At 42.3% G+C, this 21,538-nt stretch overlaps 1 protein-coding gene across 1 annotated transcript in view; it reads left to right on the plus strand.

The window, feature by feature from the left end:
• Positions 1-21,538, plus strand: part of SFMBT1 (Scm like with four mbt domains 1) — a 478,713-nt gene that overhangs the window by 385,866 nt on the left and 71,309 nt on the right. Inside the window, exons 13-14 of the mRNA XM_078661640.1 lie at positions 2,655-2,768; positions 7,919-7,961. Of these exons, the coding sequence (XP_078517766.1) occupies positions 2,655-2,768; positions 7,919-7,961 (157 nt within the window). The remainder of the gene's footprint in view (positions 1-2,654; positions 2,769-7,918; positions 7,962-21,538) is intronic.

Below are 21,538 nucleotides of genomic sequence, written 5' to 3' on the forward strand. Positions count from 1 at the left end.
TACTCATAAAACCCCTCCTGTTTAGGGAGGCCTTTGGCTTTTAACATGGTATACCTGGTGTTCCTTGACTTTCAACTGAGGAGGCATGGCCCCGTTCAATCAGTGGCAATCTGCTAAACCAAGCACCAGTCACCTGAACGACAAGCAACTCTGATTTCTAAAAAGACCAGAGCCCATGTCTGGTGGAACAACTGATGTCAGCTCCACCTTCCCCAACACACCTTTGCCACACAAAGGCAGCCCCTCCATCGAATAACTGCAGAAATGGACAAGCGCACTGAAGAAGCTACAAGATAGCATGCAGTACTAGGCAGAATATATATATTAATTAATAAAACATAAGTGAGCAATAAACTGATCATTTGCGAGCAGCAAATTAAAAGACAAATGTTAAGGCGCTGCAAGGCTCCGTCGTAAGATACATTTCTCGGATTATGATTTAGAACTGTAGCTGTATTCAAATATCTCCACTGATGTGCCACATTGTGCTGTTCCGTGCAGATCAGTGATTGCTCACTAACTATTTGCAGAATTCTGCCTAGACGATTACAACTGTGATGCGAGGGCTTTCACAAAAGTCCGTGCTTTGACATGCACCCTGCACTTTGCTACCATGCCAGTGAGTAACTACCTGCACAATGGGCTCCTTCATTTTGCAAGGCACTAAACACCCATCCGGATAAAAATGTCTTCCTGCCACATCCCTCCATCAAAACGAGCTATAGCAAGCTTCCATACATTGCATTCTATAGTAGTGCATTGTAACTTTTACTTATATGGCCCTTACTGTGCTGAAGCGCTTACCAACAATGTAGCATGCTACACCCAGTGGGGGTATCTACATTTATCACCTCTCTTGAATGGCTGATAAGAGCTTTTTGCTTCGTGCATTCTCTAAATATACCACCATGCTCCACAGCAACCTTGCTGTGCACATGCATAACTCGACTGTGGTCAAATCACAAAAAAAAATACAATTATAAAATCCCCCTCTGAAATCCAGGAAACAATACAAATACGGGCTGCGTGTCTGTAAACAGCGCTCATGCTCTGCCTTTTGGTAAGACAGCATTCGTTATCTAAAAATAGATACGGTCCCATGCACTTGTCTGGCACACATGAAAGAAGATTAATGACGCAAATCTTACTTGCACTCAACAGCACGCTTGCAACTCTGAGGAGGTTCTTTTTCCCCAGGTAAGTGAAGCGCATGCCGCGGACTGCTTTCAAAGAATTGGCCAGCACCCTGAAATGGAAACCAGTTCGAGTTCAACACGTAAGCCTGGGCGGAAGAAAACTCCACATCCGCGGATTCATCGGAAACTTTCCCTTTGAGTCAGAACAGCTACAAACCCACAGCATAATGAGGCAAAATCTGCATGTTTCCCCTCTTTAAATACTGCGGCCACTCCCTTCATTGGTCAGACAGTGCAGCTTATTCATGTCTGCTCCCGCACAGGGCACAGTCGCTGCTGCCCCCACGCAGACAACCGCCGGAGTGCGTCTCCTCACCAACAAGCCTTGGAAGTTTATTCTAGACTTTCAGCTGCGCCGCGCCGCCTTACCCCGAAGGATGGAAAGACGAAAGTGCGCCTTGAAGCGTCCTCGCATCTTGGTGGCCGCTCTGCCGCCTAACCTTTCCCTCTCTCGCCCACCGCTCCATTCCAAGAGCGCGTTGTGCGGCGAGGGCTCCCCATTGGATGGCGCGAAGCATGTGGGGGATTTCCAGCCCGGGCAGACAGCGGGAGGAATTTTAATAAGCCTCTAACTTTTTACCCCCACAGTGAAACAAGCACTCACCTGAGGACTACTTCTTCCGGCGGCGGCGGTTGGCCTGAAATGGCTGCCGCAAAGCTCCGATATTTTCGCGATTCGGGGGCGTGTTTTTAGCAGTTGAGTGACGGATGACGTCACGGCTTAAAAACTGCAAAAAACACGCCCCCGAATCGCAAAAAGACGGGGCTTGGACAGAGTGATGCCCCTCTCCTCCAATGGGCGGCCTCCGTTTAGGAAGCCAGCCAATGGAGAAGAGGGGCGGTTTCAAGCCCCACTGTACCAAAACATAAAATCTCGGACTCCGCCCACTGCTTACGTAGTGCCACGCAGGCCGAGACCTAAAAAGGCATTACACTAAAATGAGCAGTCTACATGCAGAAGAGAGTGAAGAAGAACGAGTGCCTAACAAAAAAATTAATGTGTCCTCATGTAATGCAACTGGTGCTATGTAAAGCGTTCTGATACCCGATTCGCGTCAAATTCGCGCTATATAAAACTCTGTAAAATAAATGTGTAGGCAGCTCAGCCGCACCCATCATTCACTTCATGTTAGCATTTCTTAAAGTTTTGTTTTGTTGTTTTTTTTCTCACCAAATGCTCATTCTAGTTGTCCGATGTTACTGCAAGATAACAAATCAATGTACAAAAGACTCAAATAAATATACTTTGTTTTAAAATACAACGGCAATGAAAATGTCTGCCACAAAAAGTAAACACACATGGCTGTTATACATGTAGGACGTCTGTTCATTGGTGTTACTGAGAGTTTTCTGTTCAGAGAATTAGGCATGTGGGGTGCATTAAAACTTGTCTCCAATCGGTAGAAGTGCTTTGTTTCAAAATGTTAAACTTCATTTGAACCTATCTTCACCTAACAGGGTCAACGAAGCCAGTGCCTGAGTGCATCGTGCACGTGGAATCTATGAACATCTTTCCAGTCGGTTGGTGCGAGACCAATGGACACCCCCTGCAAACACCTCGAAAAGCCATTGGTATGAACTGAGTGTGGATGTCAGTGTTTTTGTAGGATGCTAGTAGTAGCGCCAAGTCTCTTTGAAGCGACAACTAACAGGACCTGATAATCACAAACATGGATTTATTAAAGAAAAACAGCAGAACTGGAAGAATGTATGGGATGGAAATGGACACTTGTTTGAGGATCATATATGCAGGACAGGAATGTAAGCTTAAAGTTTAGGGAGAAAGGGAAGGATTAGAAACTTAAAGTTAAAACCTAGTAAAATAAAGGTTTAGGTTTTCATGAAAGAAACGGGTCAGAATTAATTAATAATTGGTAAAAACACTAAAACAAAGGAGGTAGTCATACACAAGAGACAATGTCAGGTTCCAATCAGCACAGGAACAGCACAGTTTTGTGAAATAATCAACAGCATAACAATGGAAAGTAAGGCTGCTCATACATCTAAAGAGAAGGAACCAGAGTCAGTACTGATCCCCAGATCTCATGGACGTTTCTAATCAGAGGTAGGGGCGGGTACCATCACTCCTATACACTGAGAAAAGTTTATTGCTCAGCAGAATACACACTTTTGTTCACGCTCATGAGACTTTTCTGTGTTTTTTTTTTATTTTTCAGCAGATTGCATTCTTGATTTTTCACCTGTATGAGATTTGCCCATCATTGTTCTTCTAGTGTGATTTTGACTCCTAGATTATCTTGTGCCAAATGGACCTGTTAGGTCGTTTTCCTGCACCTCATGTACATCATTTTATCACCTAGAAAGCGATGATCATTAGCATTTCGAAATCTTTGGTGGCAGAGTCACTTGGTGCTGGCATTCTCTGAAGGAACACGTCCTGAACGCATGCAGGTTGGCCGTCAGAGGCTGACACCACCCAAATCCAGCTAAGCGTTGCTTGTGTGGCCTTAAAACTCTGTCATGGACTAAAACTCCATGATGCACATTCCCTGAGATATTCAAAAGAACACAGGCCTCCCTTACCATTGTAGGTAGATTGCAATGTCATATTTTCGGATTTGGCAAGCAAGCCTATTTCTCTTTTGTTCTGAGCAAGGCCACTGCTGTGACTTTGTGAAGCATTTGCTTCGTTCGAACAGCTGCAGAAGGGTGATGTGCTTTTTTGGTACTTTACTTCTTGTGTCGCGTTCAAACAGTATTGACTCTGCACTACTTCTGTGGCCTATGCCTATTTTTACTTAGTTGAGCTGTTAAACCTATAGAACCAGTGAGGGTCTTTGAATGGGCTCCTCACTTGCTCCCCTATTGCCCGATTTCCTGTCTGTTAAGGTAGTGCATGACGCACTGTTAAAAACGAAGGGACCTTGGAGAGTAACTCTTATGAGAGATGTAGCTTCACTGACAAACCAGTTCCCGCATTCTTAGGAAGCATTGTCTCATTTTTGCAGAGCTTCATGGTTAATTCAGTCCAGTATCATCTTTGATTTTAGGAAAGCCTCTCTATTTTTTAGCATAGTAAAGGTCTCATTTAACAACACGTGATGTCCCCGTACTTTACTTTAACCCCTTCGATGCTGATGACGGCCCCCAGCCGTCATGCATCACGGGGCTCGTGTGCTGATGACGGCTGGGGGCTGTCATAAACCCGCCCACTCGCGATTCTGCCGCACAGGCGCAGAATCGCGGCCACGCCCAAGGGGTTAAGGGCAGTTACAGTAAGATTCTGCAAATGCTAAAATATGGTCTTGGACTTGGGCCACACAATACGCCATTCATGGCGTGTTTATGTTAATTGAGCAAAAAGCTAAACACATTGAATACTTACAACAACACATTGACATCAGGTTATCTTATTTATTAGTGCATAACTTTAATTTGTCACTAAGTATTATTTAGAAATGTGAAGCTTTTTCCAAACTACTCGACCATGTAATGATGAAGGTAATGCAGTTGTCTTTTTTTTAACAAAGGCAGCCCAGTCATGAAGTAAGGTATAACACCAGCCTCGTCCCTGTTTTGTAAGGTGTCTTGCCTTATTTGCCTGTCCCTTTGTTCAATTACAAAAGACACTTTATTTTTATCAGGTAATGCAAACATTACTTAAATTAATTAAAATAGTTAATTCACTTTCTAGACCCCAAACGGATTCATTACAACCTCTACTATATGGTCACACTGTATTATAAATACATTTTAGTTAATGGTTATGCTGATTGTTTGTAACCTTTAAAACAAGACCGTACTAATCTTCTATAGGTTCTTATCTTGTGTTGCCACACAGTCTTGCCCAACTCCTTTCTTCCTTTACGCTAAGTAGTGATGAGACAAGATTTCTGTACCGCTGTCATGCTAATTCTGCTGTTTTGTTGCTCTTTCCTGGGAGTTAGGTGAACCGAAACACATTTGAGTACATATCCCTACATGTCCCTTAAGTTTCAATGTATTCTCCTTTGTCGATTACTCCAGTTGTTAGAACGTACTTTATAGACTTTTGCTCATGCTCCGTTCAGTCGCTGCCTTTCCCTAGTGTCCGTCCAACCCCCTTTGTGGACATTGCCCCCTCATATCACTATTGTCGGTGTGCAAACATTTGTCTAATTTACTTGCCCACTTCACGTCAACTACTTGGTACTGAAGGACTTTTGTGCTTTTCTATGGACCCGTCTCTACTTTTTAAAATCTTTTATATTATAATGAAGCTGTTAACATTCTCAATCAGAATGACAGACAATGGCTGAATTTTAAACGTTTACTCACAGAATATAAGTACAGAAATGCATAAGCTGGACCATCAATGGCTTCAGCATATAGGCATCTAAATCATAAAGTACAAGAAAAACTCAATAAATGTATACAGAAAGTACACATAGATGCACCTTTTAAGGAAGGGAAAATGTGAGAGCTCACAAGTAGAAAATGCAGGCCCATGTATAGGACTTTAGACAAAGGACATCATGCATTCACTACATGGTTCTCTCGGTATGCACCAATGGGAAAAGTAAGAAGAAACATTTAACTACAGCATACATTTGAAGATTCTCTCACAATTCCACTTCATTAGATTGAGATAGACCCAGAGTCTATTCAGGTGATAGGACCTGATGCAAAGTATGTAATTCGGTCTGAGGTACATTGCGTTTATTGTAACTGAGAAAGTCTCAGTCCTTCAGCATAAAGCCTACAATTCTTATTACAGCAGAAAAATACCAGCGAAAGTAATCATATGATATATTCGATGTCACATCCAAATGGGAAGAAAACACAAAAATTGTCTTAAGTTAGCGGAAGCTTGATTTATCGTGTACTACAATAGCAAAACAGACACCACACTATACACAGCATACTTGAATTTAGCTCAGACCTGTTCTATTTTCCAAAAACTCGCTAGTGAAGTGTTTAACCTTTTCATGGGTCTAATGGGGGTCACTTGCCCCCGATCACACACCATCCCTTAACTCCGTAAGAGGAGAGAAGTGTTTTTCAGCAGGTTGCCAAATCTCTAATGACTTGTAATGAAGCCACAGAAACCGTATAGCTTTTCCAATTTTTTGTGAAGTTTATTTTACATCTGCACATTTTTCATCACCTTTCTGCATTTGCTTAAAAACATGAAAGGGAAAGCTTGGCTATTACATTTCTTAACATTCATACCACGTGGATGATCATTGTTCTGTGTTGAGAAGGACGTGTCCTGATGCTGATATTCAAAACGCATTGCATTTAAAATACAGAAAGAAAGATATTGTTTTTTTGTCAATCCTATTTGAATGCTCAAATCATACACCGTTTCCTAAATCCTGTTGTGCTGGTTGTGCAAAATTTAAAAGTTGGCAATTAAACATCTCACTGTACTAAAAATAGAGTTGGTAAGATAAGTTGATTACATAGACATGTTGCAACAAATTAGTTAAATAATCCAGAGGATGCAATAAAATAAGGGGAGAGGTTTTCAACTGTAACAAGACGGTGGCCTTAGAGACCAAGGGCCATATGTAGGTAGCCATTTGCGATTGCAAATGCTGAAATTTGCAGAAGTTCAGCGTTTGCGATCGCAATTTGGGCAGTGTGCTATGTAGCACACAAAAACCCACACGCAAAATAAGGAATCGCAAAATTTGCGATTCCTTATTTTGCTATTGCATTTAAGGAATCCCAAATTGCGATTCCTTAAATGCAATGTAGGAAGCACCCAAGTTGGGCGAATTTGGCTTAAGGAATCGCAAATTACCACCAACTTCAGGTTAGTGGTAATTTGCGATTTCTTCAAAAAATTCACTTTTTTGCATTTTTCAAAGTGCTATGTGGCGCACATACACGAGTGCACACATGCTTATTTCAGGGGTGCAAAAGGGTGTCCTTTTGACACCCTGGCACCCTTGAAATTGCATTCTCAAATTGCGATTCTCTAATTGAGAATCGCAAATTGAGAATGTCTTCCCATTCATTCCTATGGGCCTTCCAATGAATGGGAAGGTATTCCTTATTTGCGAATCTCAATTTGCGATCCGCAAATAAGGAATAAGTGGGATTTTCAAAATATTTTGCTAATCCTACCTACATTGCGTTTTGCGATTCTCTAATTGCAATTCCCTAAAAGTCGCAATTTGAGAATCGCAAAACACATATTACCTACATATGGCCCCAAGTCCTGTATTACATATGTGCATGTGTCTACTCTAGCACCTCGATTCCCTTAGCTTTTGTGCTGTGTAAAACTATTCCATTCATTCAGTCATTCATGGTGGAATTTGCTGGTGCGGCTCTGAGCTGAGAGCCAGTTTTTTGCGCCTGTAGTACGCAGTCAGTTAATTTAACAAGCTATTACTCTGAGTTAGTGCTTTATTTTCAGACAGCACAGCTCAGAAACAGAAAAGGGCAAGCTTTGCTCACTGTTTGCTATCTGTACTGTCTGAAAATAAAGCACAAACTCTGAGAAATATCAGTTTAAATGAGTTAACTGTACACGCTGCAAGCGCATAAAAACAGGTCCTCGGCTCTGCGCTGAGCCAGCAAGGCTCATCATGATACGGCTACCAAATCTCTTAAGGCAATTTTTAACTTTAAAAGTTCAACACCAAATCATAACTTTTAAGCCGAAGTGTGAATTTATGGATGTTAAAAATGATAATTCCTTGCTACTAAACAAGTGTATTATAAGACTCCTAAAATGTCATTTTTGTACTTATCACCTTCCTTAACAGTGAGTAAAGAAAAGAAAATTGCTGTGGTTCAACCGGAGAAACAGTAAGTAGTAATGATTTAATAACCTACCTTTCTTTTAGACTACATTTTTATCCTTAATAAAGTGCAGTTCTCTTTGATCCAAAATTACATTTGGCAAAGTTTCTAAACAGTCAGTCAGTAAGGGCCATATGTATCAAAAAGTCATTTTGCGATTGTCAAATAGTGATTTTTTGCGAATCGCTATTTGAGAATCTCAAAATGCTATGTATGTAGGAGTTGCAATAAATTTTGCGAATCCTACATATTCCTTAATTGCAAATCTCAAATAGCGATTCGCAATTAAGGAATACCTCCCCATTCCTTCCTATGGACCAAGAGGCCCATAGGAATGAATGGGAAGACCTTCTCAATTTGTGATTAGCAGTTAGCGAATCCCAAATTGAGAATGCAATTGCAAGGGTGTCAAAAGGACACCCTGTTGCACCCCTGAAATAAGCATAGGTGCACATGGATCACTGACATAATATAGAATGCCAAAATATAGACTTACCAAAATATAGTCACCAAAATATAGAATGCCAAAATATCGAATTCCTATCTACAAACAGGTAAGTACAAAAATATCCAATTCAAAATATAGTCTGTAAAAAATATGGTCAGTCAAAATATCGAATTTTTTTTAATGTCTTAAAAGTAATTTAAAATTAATGAAATAATAAATATAATTAACTAAAAAATACTTAAAAATACTCAAATAACCTTAAAATTAAGATATAATTAATTTAAGTTATTAATAAAAAATGTACAATATTTTACCGTAGGATAGCAGGAGGGTAACATTTAATATTACCACTCCAGTGAGTGCAACAGTAGGGAAAGCGTTGGATAGCGCAGGGGTAAAAAATACTATTCCCACTCCAGTGAGTGCAACAGTAGGGAAAGCGTTTGATAGCGTAGGGGTAAAAAATACTATTACCACTCCTGAGAGTGCAACAGTAGGGAAAGCTTTGGATAGCGTAGGGGTAAAATTACTATTCCCACTCCAGAGAGTGCAACAGTAGGGAAAGCGTTGGATAGCGTAGGGGTAAAAAATACTATTCCCACTCCAGTGAGTGCAACAGTAGGGAAAGCGTTAGATAGCGTAAGGGTAAAAATTACTATTCCCACTCCAGAGAGTGCAACAGTAGGGAAAGCGTTGGATAGCGGGAGGGTAAAAAATACTATTCCCACTCCAGTGAGTGCAACAGTAGGGAAAGCGTTGGATAGCGTAGGGGTAAAAAATACTATTCCCACTCCAGAGAGTGCAACAGTAGGGAAAGCGTTGGATAGCGTAGGGATAAAAATTACTATTCCCACTCCAGAGAGTGCCACAGTAGGGAAAGTGTTGGATAGCGTAGGGGTAAAAAATACTATTCCCACTCCAGTGAGTGCAACAGTAGTTGGAAAGCGTTGGATAGCATAAGGGTAAAAATGACTATTCCCACTCCAGAGAGTGCAACAGTAGGGAAAGCGTTGGATAGCAGGAGGGTAAAAATTACTATTCCAACTCCAGAGCGTGCAACAGTAGGGAAAGAGTTGGATAGCGTAGGGGTAAAAATTACTATTCCCACTCCAGAGAGTGCAACAGTAGGGAAAGCGTTGGATATTGGAAGGGTAAAAATTACTATTTCCACTCCAGAGAGTACAACAGTAGGGAAAGCATTGGATAGCGTAGGTTTAAAAATTACTATTCCCACTCCAGAGAGTGCAACAGTAGGGAAAGCGTTGGATAGCGTAGGGGTAAAAAATACTATTCCCACTCCAGAGAGTGCAACAGTAGGGAAAGCGTTGGATAGCGGGAGTGTGAAAATTACTATTCCCACTCCAGATACTGCAACAGTAGGGAAAGCTTTGGATAGCGTAGGGGTAAAAATTACTATTCCCACTCCAGAGAGTGCAACAGTAGGGAAAGCGTTGGATAGCGGGAGGGTGTAAATTACTATTCCCACTCCAGTAAGTTTAACAGTAGGGAAAGTAATGATTTAATATATTATTAAAAATAAATTAAATATCAATACCAATAAAACATTAATTGAAATTAATAACCAATTTAATATTATGTGATAATTAATTAGAAATACAACTACATATAAGTTATTAAAAATTAATAACCTATTCATAATTATTTAAGAAGTCATTAATTTTCAATAACAAAAACTAATTAATAATAAAAATTAATACCAATTAAAAATTAACAGTAAATTATCAATAGACAAAAAGTATTTTTAATATGTAATTAATTACAATTCCCACCCTATTCCCCTATAAACCCACATCCCACTACAGAAAATACATTAATACAATTATCATAATTATCAAATATTTAATTAATACAAAATAATTACCAATTAATAAAAATTAATTGCCAATTAATAGAAATTAATTACCAATTAAACATTTATTAATAATAAATTTAAAATCAATACCAATAAATGAAAAAAATTATTTACTTAATTACAATTAAATTACTTCCCACCCTATTCCCCTATAAACCCACAACCCGCTACAGAAAATAAATTTAGAAAATTAACATAATTACCAATTAATCAATTAATACAAATTAATTGGCAATTAATAAAAATTAATTACCAATTAAAAAATAACAATAAATTCAAAATGAATACCAATAAATAAATAAAAACATTTAATTAATTACAATTAAATTACTTCCCACCCTATTCCCCTATAAACCCACAACCCGCTACAGAACTAGAAAGCAAAATTTAATTAAAAATTAATAATAATTGCTAAAAATTAATATTTAATTTAATATAATTAAATTACTTCCCAACCTATTCCCCTCTAAACCGACAACCCGCTACAGAATTAAATTACGCAAAAATTAAATAACATAAAATCCATTACTTAAAATACATTAAACATTCATTACAAAAATTAATATACACTTTTCACACATATACTAACATACAAAACACTTTAAAAAAAATTATATTATTAAAAAATCGATATATTTATTGCCTATATTGTATACTTCGATATTTTGACTTCTATATTTTGAAAATCGATATTACTTACCTTAAATTCGATATTTTTAACCACTATATTGTGTCCATTCGATATTTTGTCCATTCTATATTTTTACTTCGATATTATGTCCATTCTATATTTTGGAATCGATATTATGACTGGTTACCGTGCACATGTGGCACACATACATGCCCTAAGGGCATGTATGTGCATCACATGGCACTTTGAAAAATGCAAAAAGTGCATTTTTCAAAGAAATTGCAAATTACCACCAACTTGAAGTTGGTGGTAATTTGCGATTCCTTAAGGCGAAATTGCACTTTTTTGGTGCTTTTTGCATTGCATTTAAGGAATCGCAAAATTTGCGATTCCTTAAATGATACCACAAAATAAGGAATCGTAAATTTTGCGATTTCTTATTTTGCACTCAGATTTGCTTCATACATACCATTTAGCAAAAATGCGATTGCAAACGCCTTGCTATCGCATTTGTGCTTGATACATATGGCCCCAAATTGTTTACTGTGATCAGGAAGTGTTCTTGTGAAATAAGTGTATTTACACTGATCAGCCAATTTATATTTGAGCGGTCGGCCTATCCCCTGCCAGGGCAATGGAGTAAATTACTCTGTTGCCCTGGAAGAGGTACTGACAAGCAAATTTAGAAATTTCCGTCAGTCAGGTAGACATTTTAAGCATTGGTAGGAATCGCTGAAAAGGTGTTCCTGCCAATGCATTGTAACTTTGCCGGACAGTTTTGTCAAACATGGCTGAATCATATGGCAAATTTACAAGTAGTTTTTATTTATCAAAAAGAAAATGCCATAGCTGGTTTTTCTTTTTGAAAATAAAGCAATGCCCCTCATGCCGTGGGAGTTTCCTCCTATGGCGTGGGGTGGCATTGAGCACTTTTCAGTGCCTCTTACCGCTAGGAAAAACAGATATATAAGTAAACTCATCTAAATCAGGTGGGCGGACATATAGCTAATTCACCAACAGCCCTTACTCTGTCAGGCGTCGGAGACGTTTGACCACAACGGAGATGGAGTTGTTAAACTATGATCCACCTGCATTTAAACCAGGCGGGTGTATCATAGTCTTGGCTGGTTGATATCTCCATTGCCGTTGTGATGGAGTTACCTCTACGGCAATAATTAAATCAGGCTCTTAGTTCTCTATCGTAGCTCGGAGGTGACTGTAGTTCAGGTTTTCACAGATGGTTTCTGCACTTTTTCAAAACCAGTTAAGAGCTGTTGCTTAGAACTGAATGGTATAGACCGGCAAGCCTATTCTTGTTCATAAGAGCTTCCTGATTTTACCACAGTTTACATTTGAGACAGTACTTTTGGAATCCAAGCTCTTCAGAGACCATATCGCTCTATGTATCAACCCCTAACATTTGCTTTTAAATCTCCAGATATTCTTTGGCAAATATTAGGTCGTATGTAGTCTTAAGCCCATTATTTTGATATTAAGATTAAATTATCAATGTAACTGTTTTAGTGCTAAGCATTGAGAGATACGTTTTCTTGCCTTGCACGAGCAGCGCGGGCGCTGGCACATTTTTGAATTTCCCCTACCCATAATGTGCTCTCTCTCCTACAAAAATCCTATTCCAGGTATAGACTTGCATAGGGAAAAGGGTACCTCTGAAAGCCTCAAACTCTAATCACCCTTTTGTGATTGAAGAATGCATACAGGCCTACTTCCTTTATGCACCTGACCCAGGTCGCTAAGTGTAAATTTTATGTTGAGGGCCTTTATACATTTTTGCATTCAGACCCATCACATGTTGTGCATTCACAGAATTTACCCCTGCAGAAAAAAAACACTTTTTTTCTACTCCCAGTTGAAACAAATCTTTATGAATCCAACCACATGCCTTAAATTCCCTAGGTCAAACATGCATAACTTTTCAAAGACAAATGGGCAGTAAATACTGGTATATGCAGATTTTGGTGAGGAAAGCACTAACATCTGCACATTGGTCTCCATTTGAATACGGAGAGCGTGCGGATGCAGTTTTGCAGCGTGAATCTTTCTGGATTCACTATGCTGTGCATATTCCGCAATCTGGTGGTTGGGTCCGGAGTCGTAGTCTTTTTTCTCTTTTTTTTTTTCGTAGCCCAGGTGGAAGCTACCACCCTTGGGCGCCATCTTCAGACGCTTTACGAACTGGGCCTCTCCACCGAGGACGAGGACAACATCGCCGAAGGTCCAGATGACTTCACGGTCGCAGAGACCGATAAGAAAACGCCTGACAAGGTAGGAGAGTCTACGACCCCGAAAACCCCCACAGGGCCTCGAAAGCCAGAGGCAGACTCTCGAAAGTCAGAGCCCAGAGCCTCGAAAGGAGCACCGGCGCCGAAAACTTCGACGACCGAAGCTGCATCCTCCGAAAAAGAGCCCAGCGGGTCCTTCGAGAAGGACTCCCGGAGGCCGAAGAGCAGCGAAAAGCAAAGGTCGCCGAAGCAAGCCCCCGAAAAAGGGTCTTCGACTTCGACTTCGAAGGAAAAGGAGCCGAAGAAAGTTTCGACGACGGTGTCGAAAAGAGCAGCCGAAACGCTCGACGACGAGCAGGCCGCAGAGATGCAGAGAAAGAAAAGAAGGCTCGAGGCCGAAATGGAGAACATCCTTCAGAAAGAGAAGGACTTTGATGAAAAGATGAGAAGTTACAGGATCCCCTCGAAGCTGGCAATGGCCGTCGCTGAGGTACAGGAGCATGAGGAGTTCGACGTCGAAGAGACGCCGAAAACTCCGGACCCCTCGGAGCACGAAGAGGAAGAAGACCTCTACTACACAGAAGGGGATTACGGGGAGCAGCAGTCAAGCTATGGCTCAGGTTCCTCGACGGCCCAAGACCAGGAATGGCAGGACATCGAGGCCGAAAACCCGGAGGAGGCTGTGGAGACATACCCCTCGAGGCCTTCGCCACTGGATGACATTGGGGCATACAATGAGGTGGTCAGGAAGGCTGCAGCAGCTTATGGAGTTAAGCTGGAAGAGGAGAAGCCAAAGGCAGATTTCCTGCTGGAAACATTGCTCCCCACGCAGACAAGAAGCCAGTTCTTGCCCATGCTAAAGAGTATCACAGACCAGGGGAAGGAAGCCTTCAAGGACCCGGCTACATGCAGATCAGTAACGCCGAGGACGGAGAAGAAATACAAATTCTCCTCCCAGGACCTAGCTTACATCAAGGGATCCATCACAGCAGATTCAATAATCGCTGCAACGGCCAGAAAAAGAGCAAACGTCCCAACAACATCTGGACCTCCGCCTGACAAGGAAAGCAGGAGGATGTATCTAACTGGCAGGAAAATAGAGAGGAACGCCGCAACGCACTGGCGGATGGCGAACTCCAACGCCCTCCTGAATAGGCATCAATACCAGCATTGGGATGAGATGGGCCAATTGCTCAAGCACCTCCCGGAACAATACCGTGAGAGGGCATCACACCTTGTGGAAGAGGGGAAAAGCATCGCTAACTCGTGCCTGAAGACAGCCTTGGATGGGGCAGAAACATCCAGCAGACTGATGGCTATAGGCATCACAGAGAGAAGGCAAGCCTGGCTCAGGATCTCAGGCTTCAAGGCTGAGGTTCAGAACAACATCCTGAACACACCCTTCAACGGTGAAACACTGTTCGGAGCCCCAGTTGATGAGAAGCTCACCCAACTGAAGAAGGACAACAAGACGGCAAGGTCCATGGGGGCCCTGCAATTCAGGGGGATAAGAAGGGGCACTCCTACACGGAGTCCTAACGGCAGGGGTGGAAACCAGCAAGGGCAATCACACCAGGCATTCCACCAAGGACAACAGAGTGACAGCCAAAGTCACCAGGGCCAGCAGAGGCAAAACTGGAACTACCAGAGCAGGGGCCAGTCCTTTCGATCAAGAGGAAATGGACGGGGCTAGAGAAGGAGAGGCGGTGAACAACCCCCCTCTAAGTGACTTCACACGGAAAAAGGTGCTCTCCCACTCGAACTCTCCAGGGGAGGAGCACGGGAAAACAAAAAGGAGAGGGCTACACGGACAAAACACAAAGGAACATGTGACGCCAGTAGGAGGAAGATTGAGATTTTTTCTCCAGGAGTGGAGAAAAATAACCACAGACAAGTGGATACTCAACATTATGCAGTTCGGATACTGCATAGAGTTGGAAAGGAGACCACCAAACAGAAAGCCAAAGAAAAGATAGCACTCGGGAAGAGAGCTGCGATTACTCCAAGAGGAAGCTCAAGAACTCCTCCTCAAAGCAGCCATCGAACGGGTTCCATTCAAAGAACGGAACAAGGGAGTGTACTCAAACTACTTCCTGGTGCCAAAAGTGGACGAAAGCATAAGACCCATCCTGGACCTACGGTTCCTAAACAAATACGTAAAGACTCAAAAATTCAAGATGACATCCCTACAAGAGGTCATCCCGCAGATAAAGGCCGGGGACTTCTTGTCCACCATAGACCTCAAAGATGCGTACCTGCACATCCCCATGAACAGGCAGCACAAGCACATGCTAAGATTCACAGTGAACAAGGATCACTACCAATTCACGACCCTGGCATTCGGCCTAAAGTCCGCACCAAGGGTGTTCACCAAATGCCTAGCGGCAGTGGCCGCACATCTAAGAAGGAAGGGGATACACATGTACCCCTACCGCGACGACTGGCTCGTAAAGGCAAGCTCTTACAGGACATGCAAAGATCATGCAGAACAGGTCACAAGAACGCTAGCAAGCCTGGGATTCTCCATACACTGGGGAAAATGCTCGATGGAACCAGAGCAAGTGAAAATCTTCCTAGGAGCTCAAATCGACACCGTACAATGCAGGGTGTTACCCAGCGAAAAGAGAACACTCAGCCTACTGAGGGAGAAACGTCACTACCAGAAGGGACGAGCTCTGACAGTGAGGACTGTGAGCAAGATCTTGGGGATGATGGCGTCATGCATACACCTGGTTCCCAATGTACGCCTACAAATGAAACCACTCCAAGAGTGGCTGCAACAGCAATGGTCACAAGCTACAGGAAGTTGGGAGGATCTAGTGGTTGTAACGCACAGGGGGCAGGAAGAAATAAGGTGGTGGACCAAGGAAAGAATAACAGTAGGGAAACCTCTAACACCACCGGACCCAACAGCGACCATCACCACAGACGCATCCCAGAAGGGATGGGGCGCACACATGAACAGGCTCAAAGTGAGGGGTCTGTGGAGCCCTACAGATGCAGTCAGACACATCAATTACCTGGAATTGAAAACAGTGTGGCTAGCCCTCAAGGCCTTTCAGAAACACCTGTACAGCCAGAAGGTGCTAATACAAACAGACAACACCACAACGATGTTTTACATAAACAAACAGGGGGGAACTCAATCATTCCCTCTGTCAAGCTTGGCACAGGAAATCTGGAGATGGGCTATACCACTAAAAATAGACCTGCTAGCCATACACCTGCCAGGGAAGGACAATGTAGAAGCGGATGGGCTCAGCAGGCAGACTTCAGCGTCCCACGAGTGGGAACTCAATATTCAGGAAACAGAGAGACTATTCAGGAGGTGGGGCACACCAACAATAGACCTGTTTGCAACACGCCGGAATGCAAAATGCCAATACTTTGCATCCAGGCAACCAGAGGCACTATCACAGGGGAATGCCCTATGGATAAGCTGTTTACAACAAGGGGTGGTGAGGGACAGAGTCTCTGAATTAAGCAGAATACTCTCACCCAGTCAAAAGATCAGGGCTAGATCCAACACCGTTTTTTAGCTCATTGCACCATCCCAGTTTCAGAACCTGGCTGTATGCAAATTAGTATGTTCCTGTCCCAGTGCATGATGGGAACAGGGCAAACCAAACTACAAAAGCCAATTCTTACACTGGGAAGGAAACAAGCTTCCGGGGACCGGTTTCTGGCATTACAGCCGTCTTCGGCCCGGCTTGCTTGAATCCTGATGGTGCAATGAGCAAGGGACTCATGTCTGAGTATACCCTTCCACGCTTAGGGTGGACAAAAATATTTACAACAAGGGGTGGTGAGGGACAGAGTCTCTGAATTAAGCAGAATACTCTCACCCAGTCAAAAGATCAGGGCTAGATCCAACACCGTTTTTTAGCTCATTGCACCATCCCAGTTTCAGAACCTGGCTGTATGCAAATTAGTCTGTTCCTGTCCCAGTGCATGATGGGAACAGGGCAAACCAAACTACAAAAGCTACGCCGGAATGCAAAATGCCAATACTTTGCATCCAGGCAACCAGAGGCACTATCACAGGGGAATGCCCTATGGATAAGCTGGTCAAAAACATTTGCCTACGCTTTTCCCCCCGATACCACTGATCCCCAGGGTTCTCAACAAATGCCTGACTAGCAACATGACGCTCATCCTGGTGGTACCACAATGGGCCAGGCAGACCTGGTACTCGCAGATAATGGAGATGGCGCAGGCCCCCCCCCCCCCCCACAAGTTCTCAAAAAGAAGAGACTTACTCTTCATGGAAAACTGAGTAGTTCTACATCCAGAGCCGGAGAGCCTCAACCTCTCAGCCTGGCTCCTGAGGACTTAGAGTTCGCACATCTAAAACTACAAGAGAGCACCCTGCGGGTGCTGCGAGAGGCAAGAAGGCCCAGCACACGCAAGTGCTATGGGGAAAAATGGAAAAGATTCACTCAATGGTGTTGCAAGAAAAAACTCCATAGAAAACTGACCAGGGAATCTACGGTGCTAAGGTACCTCACGCACCTAATAAAAGCTAAGCTAAGCTCATCCTCGCTGAGGGTGCACCTGGCAGCGATTGTGGCGTACACAAGAGGAGAAACAGGGAGAAGCTTCTTCACATCTCAAGTCGGAAAAAGATTCCTGGAAGGGGCTAAAAGAATAGCGCCACCAAAGAGAATGCCGCCACCGGCCTGGAACCTAAATGTGGTACTGACGGAGCTCATGAAAGCACCTTTCAAACCCATCCACAAAGCATCACTGCAAATGCTAACAATGAAAATGGCTTTTCTAGTAGCAATCACCTCGCTACGAAGGGTAAGCGAACTGCAGGCACTCACACTGCAGGAACCCTACATCCAGATACACAGTGACAGAGTCGTGATGAGAACAGACCCACACTTCATGCCAAAGGTAGTGTCAAGGTTCCACATGAATCAGAGTATTCAGATTCCTAGCTTCTTCCAAAACCCCACTAAAAGCGCTGAGAGGTCATTCCACACTCTAGACGCAAGAAGGGCTGTGATGCACTAAATTGAAAGGACGAAGGGACACAGGAAAACAAAACAGTTCTTCGTATCCTTCGCAAACAGTTACATGGGTAAACCAGTGACTAAAAACACCATAGCTCGATGGATCGCACAGACAATACAATTCTGCCACAAGCAAGCGGGCCAGGAGCTAACTGGAGGGGCACAGGCCCACTCGACCAGGAAGAAAGTAGCAACAATTGCCTTTCTGGCCAACACACCAATTCAAGACATATGCCTGGCGGCAACATGGGCTTCAGTGCACATGTTCACTAAGCACTATTGCGTGGATGTACAAATGAACAAAGAAGCACAAGTAGGACAAAAGGTGCTTCAACATACATTCAACAACCAACGCTCATCTTCCACCCAACCGCCACAAAAGTAACGAAAACCGCTACAAAATCTATGCACAGCATAGTGAATCCAGAAAGATTCACGCTGCAAAACGAATAGTTTCTTACCTGTCTGTGTAGTTTTGCAGCTTGAAGATCTTTCTGGATTCACAAGCGAACCCACCCGCCTCCGCCAGAGAAATGAGGCTGGAGAAGAAGGTGGAAACACATAAAAAGAAAGCAAGTTGAAGCTTACAAGATACGTGAAAAGATACGTGAAAAGAATTACGTTGAAAAAACGATTAACAAACATAGCCATGGATTCACTACAAACACAGAAAAGAAAAAGAGGAAGAAAAAAGAATCCGAAGATGGTGCCCAAGGGTGGTAGCTTCCGCCGGAAGCACGCCGACGTCACCGAAGGTACACCAAATGGTGGGACGTCGACGCCCACCTGGGCTACGAAAAAAAAAAAAAAGACTACGATTCCGGACCCAACCACCAGATTGCGGAATATGCACAGCATAGTGAATCCAGAAAGATCTTCAAGCTGCAAAACTACACCGACAGGTAAGAAACTATTCGTTATGTATTTAGCCTAATAAATATCAATCTCCGGTGCATTGTATTTATAGAAGTCCATTAAATAAATCTCCTACCCGCGCCCTACACAACACAAACTCCCTGAGCCACACAGAATGAGGTCCTGTATGGGAAAACACAATGGACGGATATTCGTGTATCATTTCAGACATTATCTTTTTTTATTAATTAGCAAAATTACATGCCAGGCATAGTTGGCAAACATTAAAGTGCAAGCTTCCTGAGTTGATTAACTCACTCTGCAACCAGGGTATATTCTTAGTAAAATAACATGATCCTATTCAGGGCTTTAGATAATACAAAGTGTAGTAACATATGCAGCATACTAGGGGTGAACCGTTTTCCATATAAATATTTGTATTATTGATGGAGAGCATGGAATGAATAAACTCAAAATCTGAATGTGGAATAGGCCTTAAAGCTCTACTAAATTCTTTAAAGTACCCACTTCTTCTAAGTTAATTGTGTTGTATATAGTTCATGCCAGAATATAAAAAGGAACTGGTGCCAAATGTATTCCTTAGTCACAGTGTAGCAGAGTCACATAAGTTCTGCAATTTCTGCCAACTATTTTCTAAGGTTCTTGGTACATTTCTGAATATGCTGTTCTCTTCCTCCTGGAAATTTTACAGCTAAACGACTGCGTAGGTCATGTCCAGACTACATAACAAAGATGCAGGTAACTTTTTCCCGAGACAGCTCATGTTCGCAAAATATTGGTCATACTTTCTACTGTATAGGCATCTCCTGTAGTCAGCTGGACTTTGTTGCCAGGGTTAGAGCATTGCCGAGTTTATTGACCCTTGTCATTTGAGGGGGAAGGATCTCAATATTTTGATGGATGTGCTTGAATATTTAAAAGCAAGTAAAGAAATTCCTTTAGGGCAGGTGAAGCATGGAAAGGCAAAGTGGTAACTGAGGGGCTGGCACTCCTAGATATTCGGGTGCAGCACAGCGGTTTCAGTGTAACTTCCTTTTCTGTTAGTTTTTGTTTGGCACGCGTGATTCTTCCATAAGAAATAACTACATCTGGAAATGTTGGGTGGGCTTAGTCTGGGAGCCTATGGTTGCATCACAACATTATATTCAAAAGATCTTATTGAATAACCATAGAGTGAGCACAGAAAAAGATGTCAATCTTGTAAGGTGATAAAAGGTAAGATCTCAGGATATATGAAACAATATGTCAAATGTAATCGTGGGGGCAGAGAAGAATTGTGGCATGATGTGAGATGCTTGTGAAGCCACTAGTAGAGGCTGTATATATGAGAGGGTTCTAGAATGAAGCAGAATTTTCAGTTGGCAGAAAAGCATAGGGACTTGCTGCACACATTGAAGTTACAATTGGGTGATTCAGTGGAAAGTGAGTTTATTTAGCAGCCATGTAGGTCAGAACTAAGGTGTTGTTTCAGGGGGCAGAAAAAGTGCTTTTTATCATGCAGAGTCTCAAATCAAACATGCTAATCCGGTTTGAGCAAAATAAGACTTTGGAATCTGGTGCATATAACCATATAGAAGATTTTGGTGATTAACCAGAAGCAATCCACATGGCTATTTCCAGTAAGCTACCATGGAGGTCATCCCCTTGCCTTTGATAGTTGTGTCGGAAATACATTCCAGAAATTGGTAGATCCTGGAATTGATGTGATTCAGCTGCTGTTCTGTAATCTGTTGTTCATGCAGTGTATGGACAGAACGGAGAACTCTGGGGGTGATATATATCGGTCTTCCCCTTAGTCTGTAGCTAGCAACCTTTTCTCTGCAGGCTCATAGCATTGTGATAGCCAACCTTTAAGATTTTTGATGGTGTTTTAGAAAGACATTGTCTCACTTGGGTCACGAAAAAGAAGTGTGTTTCAGCAACAAAAATATCCCTATTTTTGGGGGGGAATATAAATGTAACAGCTTTGGAGAAGTACCTGGACAAGGAACTGCTCATGATGATTTGAAGGAAAATGTGTGAACATGGGGTCAAACACCACTCTCTATAGTTGTATGGTTTAATAGCTACATAGAATACGCTACACTCTTTTTTATAACCAAGAGTGCAAGGAGTTTCTTGCCACTACATTAGAGTTTGCACAGAGGAGTGTAGATATGTTCACTATTGGAGGTTGTTACCAATGGTCTAAGTGTGGTGGTGCATGGTGCTGAAACATAGCAAGGAATTAAGCGGCATTGCAAAACCTTTAGACATATTGTTATCTTATTTAGAACTCCTTCTGAAGCAAAATGTGCTACATTCTCATTATGTTACCCTGGTTTGCCTCTGGTGGGGGGACCCCAACTTACAAATCAACAAATTGAACAATACCAAGGCCTACCATAATGGCTTACTTATTGAGTTAGAGCCTATTACATAACAACGGTCAGAATCTGTTATCTGGTCTTACAAATCTGGCTCACTAATTGATCCCTGCCCCACATCCATTTTG

The sequence above is a fragment of the Lissotriton helveticus genome, chromosome 9 (assembly GCF_964261635.1).
Source record: "Lissotriton helveticus chromosome 9, aLisHel1.1, whole genome shotgun sequence".
Taxonomy (NCBI): Eukaryota; Metazoa; Chordata; class Amphibia; order Caudata; family Salamandridae; genus Lissotriton; species Lissotriton helveticus.